We start from the raw sequence: 17,231 nt of genomic DNA on the forward strand, positions 1-17,231 counted from the left end.
TAGTGTGATCAACTATTATTTTGTAAATTTATCGATCTTCTAGTGACGTTCGTGATGTATATGTCAGCGGCAATTAGAACAGTCAGTTATCGGTTTATGGCTGTACGGCTAAACTATTTGCTAATCGGCTTTATATTTATAATATATCATATCAAATATTATCTAATAACTAGTAGGTATATCGATTTTTATTAAATTTAAACACCAGTTTCTCAAAAATTTAATGCAAAATATATTTATGACATCACGATAAAAACAAGAATTTTCGTAAAAATAAAATAAATAATAAATAACAAAAACAATGATAATCATATTACGGTTTTCGAGCGTAATAATTCGATTTCTTTGGTGCTGTATCCTAAAGAAGTAAGTACTTCATTTGTATGTTGACCCAACAACGGAGGCTCTCTTCGGATTAAATTACTACTGTTCTTAAATGTAACTGCAGGACCGACTATTTTCAGTTTGGCGTTATACGAGCAGTCAATTTCTTGGACAATATTTATGTCCTTTACATGTTCATTGTTAAATGCCTATAAAAAAAAAAAAAAAAAAATACAAAAGCATAATAATAAATTTCACCTTCATATCGAATTTTATGTTTAAATTATGAAACTATAAATAATAATTTATAAAAGAAACGTTCGAGTTAAACTATGAACAAAAGGCCATCGCGCGATATTACGTTAAATTTGAGTTGGGGAGATAGAAGATAAAGACATGTCAATGCGCATGAAAAAATACATACTTTCAGAAAAGTAAAATTATTAATTTCATAATATAAATAGAATCTACAGGTCAATGTAAACTTCATTTTCTATATCACCCATATAGATGGTTTCCATTTATGTCAAATAAGAAACGAAAGAGAAGATTGAAATTATTGTGTATAGAAGTTGATTGATGGATTATTATTTACTAATAATAAGCTTTTTTGCATATAAACCTACATTATAGTACATTATATTTTAATATTTGATTTCTCTGGTGAATAACTTTTGTTTTTCAAAACTATCCTCCATAAGTTAAAACTATTTGATAGGTATAGATATTTTGTGTATTATATATAACTTTAATAATAATTTATCCGAAAAAAAATATAGAGTTAATACATTAAAACCCTATGTTCTAGTTGGCACGAATCCGAAAAACTAAAAGCAAACACATTTTCTAAAACAAACTACATTATTTTGATATTTTATATTGAAGAAACACAGTAACCGGGACATCGTGTAAATTTTTAGTTGAAGTATACGAATTCAAACTGAAACTAGTGAAAACAAATTAGCGAATCATTTTTAATTTTCTTCGTTTAGATAAAAGTTATATTTATAAATAATTTCAAAAACCATAGATAAGTAGGTATAATGATCAAATTTAAAAGAAAATAATGAGATACGTCAACATAAAATGTGTTTATAACTACGTTATTTGTGGAGTGTGTATTTTTAATTGTTAGTTTGCAAACATATAAATAAATAAAATCGTACTTGTTTCATGTCGTTTACGGGACCAACAGGAAAAGGTACTCCTTCAAAAATTTTCATCCACTCTTCGTTTGTTTTAGACTCTAAAAGCGGTTCGATGATTTTATACAACTCTTCTCTGTTCTTAACACGACATTCGTTGTTCACAAATCGTTCATCAGTAGTTAATTCTGGCATTGATATGCGATCGCAAAACGATTTATATTGTGCTTCGTTTCCCGTACCAAAAGTGAGGAAGCCATTCGATGTTTTAAATGCTTTATAAGGGACTACACTTTCATGTTCGGTACCCCATCTTTTCGTTAGCATACCTTTAAAAAAAAAAATTGTTCTTATACATAATATGTGAATTTATATAAACTCACACAGAGACTGAGTTACATTAAATAAATATTTTGATATTAAAAAGCTACTATGTTACAAGTTACATCATTTTGATTGTTTATAAATATTTACATCTAATATAATCGAGTACAATACTTCTCCTAAATCTAAGCAATACTATGTAGTATATTAACAACTATTTTTTTTTAATATTCTTATATAATTTTTATTTAAAGTGATTATATAACTGATTATTTCAAATTTATCACATCTTTTTATACCTCGTACATATTACAATATTTTTTTAACACTATGAATATTATTCCTGGGGTATTTAAAAATGTGATATTTGTGTTTGTGATGTAAAAAGAACTATCTTATGCTGAAAGTTTAAAAACAAAGGATTATTCATTATAGGTATACTCATTTGTGAGAAAAATAATTAAGTTTATAGTAATTAAAATTATTATTATTTAAATTACGATTTGATTAATGTAATTTATTAATGAGACAATTAATAATTATTGGAAATAAGAGGAGATAATAAAATCCATTCAAACATTTTAAAAACGTTGGAATGATATCAAATACTTATTTTTATTTGTTGTTAAAAGTTTATGTCATTTCGTTAACGGTAGTTAAATACTGATAAGTATATAGACAGAATATGAATTATTTGAAGAAAAAAAAAACCAGTAAACTGCAGTATATTACAGTATTATAGACAACAGTCCTAAGTTGAATAATATTAGGTATTATACATATCAACGCTTATTTCGCATAAGAAGCCATTACTCGATAATTTATAACTATATTTTAATGGAGATAAATCTTGTAATTTCTCTATGTCAGTCATTATGGTCTCCTTATTTGTTTACTAAAATTCGTGTTAAATGTTTGAAATATTACGAGACAAATACAATGGGTACTTAGTACTTATACTCAGTACACTTAGTACGTCAATTCAAAGAGTCACTTTACGATGTGCGTTTATAAAGTAATTACCCGCGTTTAAATAATTTGATCCCAAATTGAACATCATCGAAAGCTGCGTCGATAATAGATCACAGTCAATTTTGTCACCGACTCCGCGATACAAAGCCGCTAAAATAGCGCCATGAGCGTACATGCCAGTCATTAAGTCAGTAATGGGTATAGCACATTTTGCTGGAACGGCATCGCCAGTGGCGTTTATTAGACCACCGATTGAGGCAGCTATAACATCATAACCGGGTTTTTGGCTCCATGGTCCCTTGGATCCATAACCAGTTATCGAACAAAATACCAATTTCTGGTTTATCTTGCGTAAATCTTCGTACCCAATGCCATGTCTAACGAAACAGAAAACGAGCCGATTTAACACGATTGTTTTATTCACAATAATGTACTAATAGGTATTAACACAAAAAAAAAATCAATAGATAATAACACAACTAACGTCAAGTTATAAAACAAACCATTTCATGCTTTTAACCAGTTATTGGCTATACCAATATGGTTACCATTACTCATAAGATAAAATATAAAATATAATGTAAAATATATTATTATACATCTCAGTTGGCCTAAATATCCATAGTTGGCATTAAAGTAATTACCAATTTCTAAAGATATGTTATGTTGAAATTTAAGCTTTAGTAGGCTTAGGATTAAGGTATTTATTATAAATACAAGTATAATCTTATAATTATAGTAATTATACCATAATACTCTAATAAGAGTACACAACTATATAATATAAAATATATGATATAAAACTGGACTTCAGAATCCACAATATAACATTTTGTTACAGAGCGTTTTTTTTTTTTTGCAAAAAGTAAAAAAAATATTTATATAATGATATCGTAGACGTCATATACGCGTTATTAATATCCGTGTAACAAAGTAATGAGTGATGACCGGACATTACTGTGGAAGGCTATTAGGTATAAATACAAAATAAATACCAACCCATACGTGTTTATGCGGTTACAATATTCAAATAATAGCTAGTATTAATTAATTATTTTAACGATTTATAATAATATGTATAGACTATACAACTATATTATAATTATTTCAAGTATTTTAATTATAAAAACAAAACTTTGTTAAATATAATCTACAGTTGAATCTCGATAACTTGAAAAAAAAAAATTTCTTTGTCCCTAAGGAATTCCTATACACTCAATACAATATTTTTACCTCCCTTAGAATTCGAGTTATCGAAACTCGACTGTATTTGTACATAAACTCCATTGTATTTTAGTTTTTTGAAATTAAAATGTTTTTATGTTAGTGAATAAATAAAAAACTATTATTATCCTGAATTAATGTTGAATCTTGTCTTAACAAGAATAACTAGGTACATTCTATTGTATTTCTTACTATTTTTATTGTATACTAATATATACATTTTTAAATTTGTATTTAACAATCAATGTAAAAAGGTATTATTTGACATCCACTGAAAGCAAAAAAACCTAGTTAGACTATAATTTAGTTGTCAAAATTTAGCATTAAGTACTATTACACATACCTGGTAACTTATAAAGTATTGTGTGTATACAGTATACACTATAAAGTGTAGGTATCCTAAAAATCACGTATCACCCTATGATTATCTCCATGGCAAATATATGTATATAAATGCATATTTCTAACAATAATTTATAAGAAATGTATAACATTACATTGGAATTTTCTTAAGTACAGTATTACTCTTGAAAAACCCAAAATTTAAATATCACGGTTAAATATTTTATCTAAAAATACTAATTATTTCAAAAACTATTAACATTTTTAAACTATTTCTTTCTCTAAAAATAGAATTTTGTAAAAACTTAAAACTATGTAAAAGAAATTTTATTTAAAACGTTAATAGCTTTTATTTAATAATATTAATTGTCTTACAAAACATCAAATCAATACTATAACAAACGAAGGATAACACATTTGTATTAATTGATATATGTCATGATTTTACAAATTCTTCGAGTAATAAGACACTTTTAGGATAAACTCGAGTCTTTATAATTTCTCCACCTAATAAAATTATTTTTATTTCTAGTTAATGAAGTGTTCCAGAAAATGCAATCTGATTAGGTTTTATTAATCTTGACATTTATTTGAAACGCATATTATTTTATATAATATAAACGGGGTTGTTTATACAATACACGGGCACTCGCATTCAAATCATTGAATGTGTAATTCGTTTAAACAAACGCATATCGTCTGTATAAAATTGGGTTTCCACTGGACCGTTCCCGTGCACGTGCACGGTTGTACAATGTACATATACGTCCTTCATGAAAAATACTCTGGTGTGCACAGTATCTGATAAGTGCTTAATTTTAGCGGTAAATTAACTTACTATAATTTGGCTCAACTCTATAGTGTAAATGCACTTAAATTAACTTTAAAACAATATAATTTAATATTATAATAACATAACACATTTTTAAAATTTTGAAATTGGTTACTGCTGTTATCGCTCAAATTAGACCGTTAAACACACGGAAATAGTTAAACTAGATCCAACTTCATGGTATCTTAGTTATACATGTGGTAAGAACGTATAAACTTTCTAGTATACCAAAAGCTTACCGTGCACCTATACCAACCAATCACAGAAAAGTATTTTATGCACGTACACGTACCTACTACACGTATGTAGTGGAAACCCGCCTTAATGCGTTATGTACGAAAAATATAATATATTACCTATTCTACTATATTTTACTGTATATAAACGTACTTATATCAATTAATTTTTCAATTATATAGTGTTTATCTAGCACGTCCAAATAAATAATGTTGTTGTATTATATTACGTGAAATTATGGGAAAAATAACCAAAAATAAATTAATTATTGTAATATATTAAAATAATAATAATAATAATATAATATTATGTTCAATCATACAAAATATACAATCAAACTATTTAATACTAATAACTAGTCAATATACATGATTTCAAAGGTTAAAGTTCTTGTAAATAGCCAAATAATAGATAACTATATAAGCTAACATCCAGCTTACAAAAATAATTGCCAAACTGGTATTTATCGATTTAGGTTTATATTGATTTATAATCATAAATTGAACTCTATAAATTTCAGAATATATTATTATACCTACGCGTTTTATTTCAATTAAATTGCTATAACTATTAGAATGCAAATTTCGACATATATCTTTCAAAACCTCTTGAGAATTGCATTATTTTATAAATCCAAATATAATATAGTTAGTAAAATCCAAATAAAATCCAATTCAATAGATACAGACTACAGAGTCTATGGCATAGACTCTATGCACACTAATCATAATTTCACAATACTTCATTACGTTTTCAGTGGATTAACACTGTAGCTCCTGATAAAAAACAACACTTTTAAATTTTTTATTTCAGAAACAAAAACCATCGAGGCGTTCAAAAAAAAGGTTTCGAGTTTTCGGACTTCTGAGAAAATACCGGCCATTCGGGAAAAAGTTCATTCGAGAATTTCGATTCGGAAAAAATGCCATAAAAATATTGAATTTTGTAAATATCGTTATATATATGTAACAATTATTTTATATTATAAATACCTATAGATTTTTTTGGTTTCAGAATTAACTGCTCATGAAGATTATATTTTTAACTTAAAACTATAAAAACTATAAAAATTGCACACTTTATACATTTTCGGCTTGAAAACAGTTTTCAAATTATTGATTTTGAGAAATTTTATAAAAATTTTGAATTTCAAATGTTTATGAAAATGAATATTGCATATTATATTTTAAATGTTTTTACAATATCTGTAAGAACAACTTATGTAGGTCTTGCATAAAATGGTCAAGCATAGACAGAATTACTTTTCATCGATATTTATGAAAAAAAAATAACTAAAAATAATGGTAAACATCTAATGTATTTAAATAATTCAAAAAAAAGTTGAAATACTTTGAAAATTGTATACACGTTGATTATATAAAAAATATGACGAAAATTGGAAATATCTACGGTTATTCGTTATTTAATTACGCCTAAAAAACCAAATCGATTCTATGAAAATTAAATTTGTATAAAAATTCACGTTTTTTTTTTCTGTTTGTTTTACTGGATATTTTGAAGAATACTAGTAATTTTTAATATAAACCTCTTTGAAGTTTCAACTAAATTCAATTTTTTATCCGAAACCGCCATCAAAGGATACGCAAAAATAAACCACACAGGTACATACATCATTGTAAAATCAATAAATTCATCTGTCCTCTTTTAAACTAAAATTGTATTAGGTATTTAATAACACTGGTTTTAGAAATATAATATATAATACACAAATGTCCCTATTTATCCATGCGTGTTTTTATTCTATAGTAAAAATATATTTTTTTGTTAATATGATTTCGAAAATTGTTACAACAGTATCAGAGAATTCACATTATAATTATTTTATAATTCATAGTATTATTTAGTGTACCAAAACTAAAAATGAAAAAACTTAAATTATGTAGTGTCATATTTCTTAAAAACCTGTGAAAGTCAGTTTATAGTTTATTTATGTAAATATTTTAAACTACTTGAATTACCTACTGATTTGCATCACGCATTTGAATAGTAGTGTAATACGTTAGTTACGGTAAGAGGTTAGTAGAGGTATTAGTATTTAATACAATAGAATATGAACGAGAGCAAATACGGCTAGACACTTTGTATTACTACTGATATAGTTTTATCAAACTATAAACATAAGACGTGGTGTTCTTGAATAATTCATATTGTGAAAAGTTATGTTAACACTTAAACTATTATTAAAATTCATTATACACGATTTTAATATTCTTAAAGAACGTCATACAATAATCCATCAGCCATAAATCTCGTAAAAATAGACGTATTTATAAATATGAAACAAACAACAAAAAACAATAAACCTCAGCACAAGTTAACGTTCATCATAAATCACCTAAAAATACGATTCTAGACCAGAAAAAACAATTTATGAAAACATAGCTTTTTATACGAGGTCTCTGAAGAGTATAACATTCCATTGAAAAAATAAGGTTGTTTATATGCTAAGAAATAAAACATATTAAATTAAAAATTGTGAAAAAATTTCAGTTTTTATGATTATTATAATACAGTTTTTGAATTAAAAAAGATTAAACATTCCTTTGGTCTATTTTTGCAATTTTTCAATAGTACCTATATTAAACTATTGATAAAATTACAAAGACAAATAAAAAACAAAACGTTTCTCAAACCTAAAACACCAACCAAATCAATAGTTTGATCAATAAAAATAATAATACAAAACGTTAATGACAAATCTTTTTGTTAGGATAACTCTTTTGGTTAGGAAAATAAAAATACAGAAAAAATACTAAACAATTCGCACATCAATCAATAAAATCAAAATCATAATTAAACGATAATCAATTACTTATAATATATTTTACATCTAACAGCTTAAAAAAGACACAACATAATAATTAATTACTAATAATATAGGTACCTATACCTATAACGTACGAGGGAAAAATTAAAACAATTGAAAAAAACTTTTTCTTTAATAAGTTTTTAATTTGCAAGCTTTTACTAAATACTTCATTTATATTTCAGAACAGCACACATTACTTTATCGTTAAAATCTAATTGTTTTGTAAACTTTAAATAATGCATAATTAATGCAAATGTCATCAAAAAAAAAAATGTTACGTGCTAAAGTAAATTCACAGCAACTGCCAACTAGTCTTCCTCAAATACATAATAAATTGGCTATTAATTTAAAAACCTAATTAATTATCCTATGTTCATATTTAAAGAAAAAATATTAAACAAGTCAAATGAAAATTGACGATGACAATAACATTATAATTTCAACAGATTATTCTTATATTTTTTTCACTTATTCCCGGTAAAAATAATTGAATTTTAAAATTTACTTTCTAAAAGTAGATGAAATTTTCTATAAGGAACCTTCGTCGAAGGTTATGGTAAGAGCATTTATTCCTCAATGAAAAAGCGTCATTAGACACAAAAGAAAATTTTTTAAAAAAAGACACACATCATTGTAAAATTAATTCATTCATCGTTACAACAAGAGTTTAAGACTTAGTAGATTTTAATCAGCTTATACAAGAAAAATATCATGATTTTAAATTTCCAAATGTAATTACAAATACAAGTATTATAGTATTTGGTAAAGTTCTAAAACCAAGCAACGATTTCGGGACTTTAACAATAATAGCACGTCCTTTATTTAACTTGATCTAACTCGATTTAACTTGATCTAACTCGAAATCAACTGCCACTCATCACACAATAATATTGACAGTGTAATATAATTACTTTTCAAGAAACCGAAAACCATATCATCTCTGTACTGACTACAATGATGAGTTTTTCATAGTTTATACTTTCATACATTTGGGTTAAGAAAAAAAATTCAAAAATAAAATGCTTTGATATAAAAAACTAAAAAAACTGTTAAAAACATTTTTTTTTTTTTACAACAGAACGTAATAATTAAGGAACGATTTTAGTACACAACTCCACAAATATTAAAAATATATTTTATCACCTAATAGGTACTATTTACTATTTACTGATACTATTTGTTCAGTAATTCCATAACTAATACCACTAATCGACGACCAGTTATTTACACATTAGGTGTTTCTTTTTAATTGTGTATTTATTTTATAGAAGAATTTTTAACATTGGTAATTGACTAACAATACGGGATCGTTAATAAATAATAATTAAAAACTAGTTTATAATTAGGAATATTAAATTTTATAACGATAATATTGCTTAAGCTTTGTGTTTGTTTATTTTAAATTTAGCTCATTTTAGATCTTTTAATTTCTTAGCCCTAATTAATAATCAATTAAAACGACGATATGGCCTGCTTATTGTTTTATCCGTTTGCCCTTCCCGACGTATATACTCGACTCCAAGAAACAGAACGTACGACTGGAATTCGTCAAAAACGTTTTAATCGGTTTAAGCACAATAGGTATATAATACGCTTCCAAAATGTCGTTTTTGTACGTAAGGGTGTTGTCGGGCAAGTACAATATTCACCAAAGACTCGGGTATTGCTTTTATTATTCCCGAGACCCTCGTGTCCCCCCCCCCAACGGCGAGCGTCTTATTATTATTAGCTTCTCGCTGCCCGTCTGCTCACCTGTCCAACGTGCCCGGTATGTAGTTTTCGATGAGCACGTGCGACCTTTCGACCAACTTCCGGACGATCGCCTTGCCGTCCGGATGCCGGAAGTCCACGCACACGCTCCGCTTGTTCCGGTTCAGCGAGACGAAGTACAGGCTCATGCGGCTCTCGCCTCTACCGCCGTCGCCGCACACGTCCACGTACGGAGGCCCGTAACCGCGGCTGTCGTCGCCGGCCACCGGTCTCTCGATTTTGATCACGTCCGCGCCCATGTCGGCCAACACCATCGCGCAGTAGGGGCCCGCGGCCACCCTGCTCATGTCCACCACCCGAACTCCGTCCAACGGTCTGGGGCCGTGGCCCGTCGTAGTGGACAGCGCCCGTCGAGCCGCCGCGGCCACGAGGACGGCCGCTGCCGATCGGTCGCACGTCCGGCGAAACATTTCCGCGCCGTTGCTGCGGCCGACGATCCAACGCCCGGCCACGATCCGTGCGATATTATTATTATTGTTGTTGTTGTTGTTGTTTTTGTAGTTGTCGTTGTCGTTGTTATAGTTTTTGTTGTTTTTGTTGTTGTCGATGTCGTTGGTTTTTAAGATGTTTCTCTACACCGTGTCCCATCGGCCGTCTGCGTATATATTGTGCACTGGATCGAACCGGCGACTCGCGCTCGTGTCATAAAATATAATATGATATTACCGTACGCCTGTCAGATCGATACTGTATACAGTTGCGATTATTCGTTTTTATCAAACCGTTCGATTTCCGTATCGAACCGAATTCCTCGCGTGGCGTTGCAGTGGTGCCATCACACGGAGCGTTATAATTTTTTAGTTAATAGTTTTTTTTTCTCGTGCATACAGGCTGTTTCAAATGTCTACATACCACTTGTTATTTTAGTAATGAATGCTCTCAAAATAATCTAGTTTTAACGTAGTGCAGTCAGTATTTAATCTGCACAGTGTGCTATAAAAAAAACTTTTATATTTTTTTTTTTATTTGTCCATCTAGCGATATTAACTGATTGGCGGCAGTTGGCAAAATCATTACAAAACGTTTGACAGAAACGAAAACAAAACCTAACGATCATCTCATCTTTACAATGGGTACAATAGGTACATTGAAAATATACGACTGGACACTCTCGATCGCTGAAATTTTGTAAACGTTTTGGAGCTGTTTGCGAAACTGTCCGTAAGATGGTATCTCGTCGTATTATGTCTGTACACAGGTCTCTATTATAGTTGATGAGTTTTATCAATTCGAAATTGAATGAATATTTTTTAATCGTCCTGTATACCTGTACACAATTATAATCGGTATATTATTGTGTACCTACATTATGCACCGCAATACACATGACTATATGATTTACGTATGAACGTATTAATTATTAATTTATGATGACGGGTCCACATATTACGTTAACTGCGTGAATGGGGATCGCATATTATTATATACTGTAATCAACGCATAATGTTTGACGAAAGCGCGTCGAAAATCAAAATCCCACACCTGTATCTATCTAATGTGTATTAATTTTAAAGCCATCAGCCCTGATTCAAAACTCATTGTGCATATTTTAGTGACGTTTTTTAAAAATAATTTACATGATTAAATGAAACTCTTTCACACCGTGATTTATAAAACAAAAACCATATTTTATTGTTTCGTAATATATTACGCATATTGACTTAATATAGTAATTTATGTTATATTATCATATTGACTAATTTTTATCAATGAAGTAATTTTAATACAGTAAAGTCGCCATAACACAAAGTTTAAAGTTATTTAACTCAAATTTATCACAATAAAATCAAAACATCGAGATGATGAAGTATAATTTAAATTTTAAATTCTGAGATGTACTGATTTTACAATGATATATTATTTATATATATATATATATTTGTGTACACGATAAATAATTAATTTTCAACTTTAAAAATTGTTTTGGATAGAAAATTTTATCTAGTTTGTACTCTAGAAAGGTCAAAATTAAAAGTCCCATTACATTTTTTATAACTAGAAAAAAATGAAAATATACTAAATGTACTAAAATCACACAGTCTAAAAAATATTTAAAGAAAATAAAAATGAAAAACGTTTTGTTAAATATAAACACAATGGTATTAAAAAACACATTTACGATACTATAACCAAATATTATTCAATAGAAAAATATTTAGTTATTAATAAATTATCGATGTTTCAATACTGTTTGTTAACAAAATCTCCTAATTTGACTACTGATTCAATAATAATAGAAATATCCACACCTCTAAATTTTTTAAAAATTTGTTATTATAACATTGTCAGGTTTACCCAAATAGTATTTTAACTATTGAATAATAAAATAATCCAGTTGAATATTTATTAACAAAATTAATTTTAAAATTATTATTAATTATTAAAGTTTGGCCGTATTATTCATAATTTTTCTAAACATATTATAATATTAACAACATAATTTTAAATTATACAAAATGGTTCAGTCTGTGTATTGCATTTAAATATAAAAATAGAAATACGCCTGTTTAACCATCATTCTAACAAAAGCGGTTAAGCATTTAAACATATCAATATGAATAATTTGATATTTTCATTTACGTTTTTTTTAACAGTATCATAACAATTCTAATTTTTTTTTAGGTGTAATCTTTTTCAACTTTTTTCAATAAAATATGATCGTGCTTAATTTTTTATTTTCTTAAAACTTGTATAAAATTTTATGTATAAAAAAATAGTATAATTAAGTTGAACAATTATTATTTTTCATTTTTTGAAGTTATTATACATATAATCTAGAAAAGAGGCTACAGTAATGAAAAAATATTATGCTTAAAATAAATGTTCAATAAAATAAAATAATAATATTTTGTAACCAAATATTTGAGTTAAAATTAAATAACAAGTAATTTTAAACTAAATAACCAATATAAGCATTTTAATATTTTAGTGAAACAATTACACTGTTAAGTATAAACATTCGAATTAATATTATGGGTATTGGGTAATATAGTAAATAGATTATATAAATACCGAGTAAAAATTATTTTTAGTCACTAATTTAATGTTGCAATTTAATATATTTATCAAGATGATAAAATAGTTGATTTACAATAAGATAATATTTTACAACTGTCACAAAAAGTTTTATGAAAAAAATCAAATGGGTTTCTAATTTATTTCTCTATTTTACTCAGTATCGTAAAAGCTTAAAAAGTTCTGTGAACTCCTTTAATCTTTCTAATAAAACAAAAGTGTGTATATTGATTGTATTTAAATACCATTAGAAAGTTTATTATATTCAAAATTCTATATAGATGATTATCCAATTTCTATTTATACGAAAAAGGCAATCACTGTAAATTTAACATTAATTAAAAAAAAATATAAATATTAAATTTGTTTATTAAAAAATATTCACTGAAGCATAATATTATAACTTAATGTATTCAATTTATTTTTTTATAATTTGACTTAAATTGACTTAATTATGTATACTCTAAAGTCTACATGTACTTATAACTATTTATGTTTACGTGAATATATAATATATTATGAAATAATTAAAAAAAAAATTTTAAATTATGATGATCTAAAAAGTAGATAAAAAACAACAGTTCTCTATAATACAAGATAGTCAAGAAAAATATTATTATTATTACTTATTAGTTCAGGTTATCAAGAACAATAAAAATCATAAACAATGAGTTAAAATTTAAATAATTTATTTTGACAAGACGAATGTTCTAAGTTTCCAATACTTAATACAAATCTATAATTTAAATCTTGGTGATAACTTAGATTTTAGAGCTTGAACTCCCAGGAAAATGATGGATAAGGTAGCTAATTGAATATGTTTGATAAGCGACGGGATAGGTACGTGATTACTTAACTTTACTTCTTTGTTATATTAATTCAAAATTATTTTGATTTACGAAGCTCTAATTTTTGAGTTCATTATATTCTTTACATTTATAAAATAGTACGATTAATATATGCAAAATCAACAAAGTTTTATAAATACAATGAGTTCTACTTAATGAAATCACATTGGTTCAGATCATTATAATTCTATTAACTTGTTAATCACATACATTTTTTTACGATTTTATACTTATGCGTATACTTAAAATAAAATAAATTTTAAAAAACTTACTATTTTCGATTGTACCTGAGAAACTTCTAATTTCATTTTTATAATAGCCTGAAATTAAAATCGATATTATTCAATTAGTATATTTATAATTTTCAACTATTAAAAATTAAATACATAAATAATTAATGTACAATGTATAATGTATATATGTAATACCATAATAATATCACAACTATAATCAGTATAATACTATAAAAAATATTCATAAAAGTGATTTAATCATCCGATACATTGTAATTCTAATAAAAGGTTAAATTAACATTAACAAAAAGATTTGTTTTAAGATTTTCATTTTTGACTTCCATAATCGCTTGATTCTATAAACCAGTAATCACATTAACCGAAACTCTCTTCAAATGAACATTTTAAAATGCTCAGAAATGTACCTATATTGCCTATACATTACGCCGCACAATATAAAAGTTATAATAGTCACTATAATACTATAACGCATAGAAACCTATTATTAACCTAGTATTGTATTCTCTCATTATTAATAATCTAAAACCTCACACAATTTTTTATTAATTTATGTTGATTAGAAAATTATTTTATTAATATTTGTATATAAATATTGTATTAAGTGTTTTAATGAATATCAATCGAAATAATTTTAAAATTTTAAATTAAACAGAAAATAGTATAAAAATAATTTACTCAAAAAAAAAAATATTTCAAGTAATACTTGGTACATACTATAAACCGTTAGATAATGTTTAAATATTCAAATATTTTAAATATAAAGTTAAAGTTATACATTTTGCGTATTTTACAATAACTTATGCACAAAGCTAAATTATTCAAGCATTGAACAAATAAAACAGCAATAAAAAAACGTCAATACCATACTTACTCGGTTGAATAATGAATATATAAATTTATTGAGCTATGAATAGATAGTTCAAATAAATTAACTCAAACCCCAAAATTATACAATTCTCGAAATGTATTTTTTGTGAATTTTAAACAAACCATCTAAACCTTTGGTATATCGTTGTATTGTGTGCTAGTCTAACATACATATTATACAATATGCATTTTTTAAACAAGTGAAGTTTGCTTTTGCATATTGAAGATTTCAGTTTATCTTATCAGTATTGATTAGGTTATTGTGATAGGTGTGTTAAATTTGACTTTGATACTAAATCGTTGTATACAAAAAAAAAAACAATTTTTAACACAGGAGACGTGTTTCTCAAAAATTTAAATTATTATAGTATTTTTTATTTTGGTAGGTTAAGCTAAATTTTAAATACTTTTGGACTATTAACTAGTAAATACCAATTTAATGCAGTATAATCGTGTAAAAAGTATCGAAGTAAAACAGTTTTATTTCAATTGGGTTTTTTAAAATAATTATTTATAATAAATATTTTTTTCCAATTTGTTTTTATCGAAACGACCATCGGGGTCTTTATCGAAGTCTTTTCGCTTGGGAAAAGTAGAGTGCAGTGTGTAGCACTTGTACCCCTTTCTCTAAGAAGAGGATTTTCACGAGTGTGTGGACTTCATTCCCAGTGGAGTGGATAATAAATATGACAAAATATTAAATAATTTAAGTCTTAAACTAAAACAAAAATTATCAAAATAATTTTAAGGAAATTTTCTATTTTTGATTTGAATACTCAATTTTATAAAAATTTTAAATTTAAATACTTAACAAAATAAAATAATGATTACCTATGTAATGCTGATATTCATTGTTGCTATAAGAACTAATTCCAGGAACCTGTGTTACTATTTTAAACATTAATACCAAGAATATAAAATGTTATCAAACACAATCGAAAAAAACAAATTCCTTAGTTTATTACTTAAAATAAGTCTAATTATTTATTAAATTGTATTATATTATCTAATATTTATATTTTTTGAATAATAACAAAAAATACTAAAATCGTATTATACCAAATCATTGATTTTTAATTTAAATATCGAATCTTCATATTCACCAGACAAACTTTCCCTTTTTAAATTTTAATTTGTAAGCCCACAGTCAGAAATCGTCCTCGATTATACCCTCCATTTACCTTGAAATAAGTACTTACTCATCAATAATATGTGCTATTAATCACTATAATTTTAGACTATATTAACAGTTTACAGTACACAATAATTGATTATGAATTATTAAAATAATTGATTATACTTGATTCGAATTTTAACCTTTATTTAAATATTAAAATATTTCGTAGCTTAAAATTAAATAAATTACTTTATTTTTACAAAAAAAAAAAAAAAATCAAACAAACCCAATCAATAATTATAATAATAATAAAAATGTTGTTTTATTTTTATAAATCAGAATTAGTTATTTATAAAATAATAAAAAAAATATCAAAATCTTTATTAAAAAATACTATATTCATAAATTTCATTTTATTTTTTAGGTAAGATTGTATAGAAGAGAAGTATAATAGGTAGCAAAAATATATTTATAGTCGTAGAAATAACATTTGCATTTAGTTGTTTACCTACCACGCAAATAATTATTTATACTCATTTTATATTTAGACGATTAAACATCACACTTGATAAATTAAATTTAGGTTAGGTATTTACGATTAGTATGCTTAAATATTTTGTATTTATTCATGCAATATATATTATATACATATGTATTATGTATATTGTATATATGTTAGTGTTCAGATATTAAGTAGAAAAAACAAATTAAAACTATCAGTAGGAAGTTGAAAAAATAATTTATACAATGAAACAACAACATGACATGTTCTACCTTTTAAAAATATTAAAATACTTTACATGTCATTTTTTTTAATTACAAATGGCATACGACCTATTACGTTGGGATAAGATCTAAGATAATGATCTTACTCAAATTTTAATTTATCAAAATATTCTTATAAATATCACAATTGAAAAAGACCATAGATATCCAACTGAAAACAAATTTAAAAAACTTAATGTGTTAAAAATTAAAAACCTATATTTTAAAATAAATATAATACATAATATTATAAAAAAACATAATTTTATAACTCCGAATTAGTAGAGGCACAGTAGTCTCAAAAAGATTTTAAGTAATAATAAAGTAAACATATTATTATTATTACATAATATACATTTTTTAGA

The 17,231-nt window shown here is 26.0% G+C and overlaps 1 protein-coding gene across 1 annotated transcript; it reads right to left on the bottom strand.

Moving 5' to 3' along the window:
- Window positions 1–208: 208 nt before the first annotated feature.
- Window positions 209–10,721, bottom strand: LOC114124321 (succinate--hydroxymethylglutarate CoA-transferase). The gene is made up of 4 exons (XM_050200584.1): window positions 9,983–10,721; window positions 2,817–3,142; window positions 1,491–1,798; window positions 209–533 (listed from the first exon to the last, which is right to left on the bottom strand). The coding sequence occupies exons 1-4, from the start codon at window positions 10,408–10,410 to the stop codon at window positions 309–311; spliced, it is 1,287 nt and encodes a 428-aa protein (XP_050056541.1). The 5' UTR covers window positions 10,411–10,721; the 3' UTR covers window positions 209–308.
- Between the last annotated feature and the right edge of the window lie 6,510 nt (window positions 10,722–17,231).

Source organism: Aphis gossypii, chromosome 2, assembly GCF_020184175.1.
Source record: "Aphis gossypii isolate Hap1 chromosome 2, ASM2018417v2, whole genome shotgun sequence".
Classification (NCBI taxonomy): Eukaryota; Metazoa; Arthropoda; class Insecta; order Hemiptera; family Aphididae; genus Aphis; species Aphis gossypii.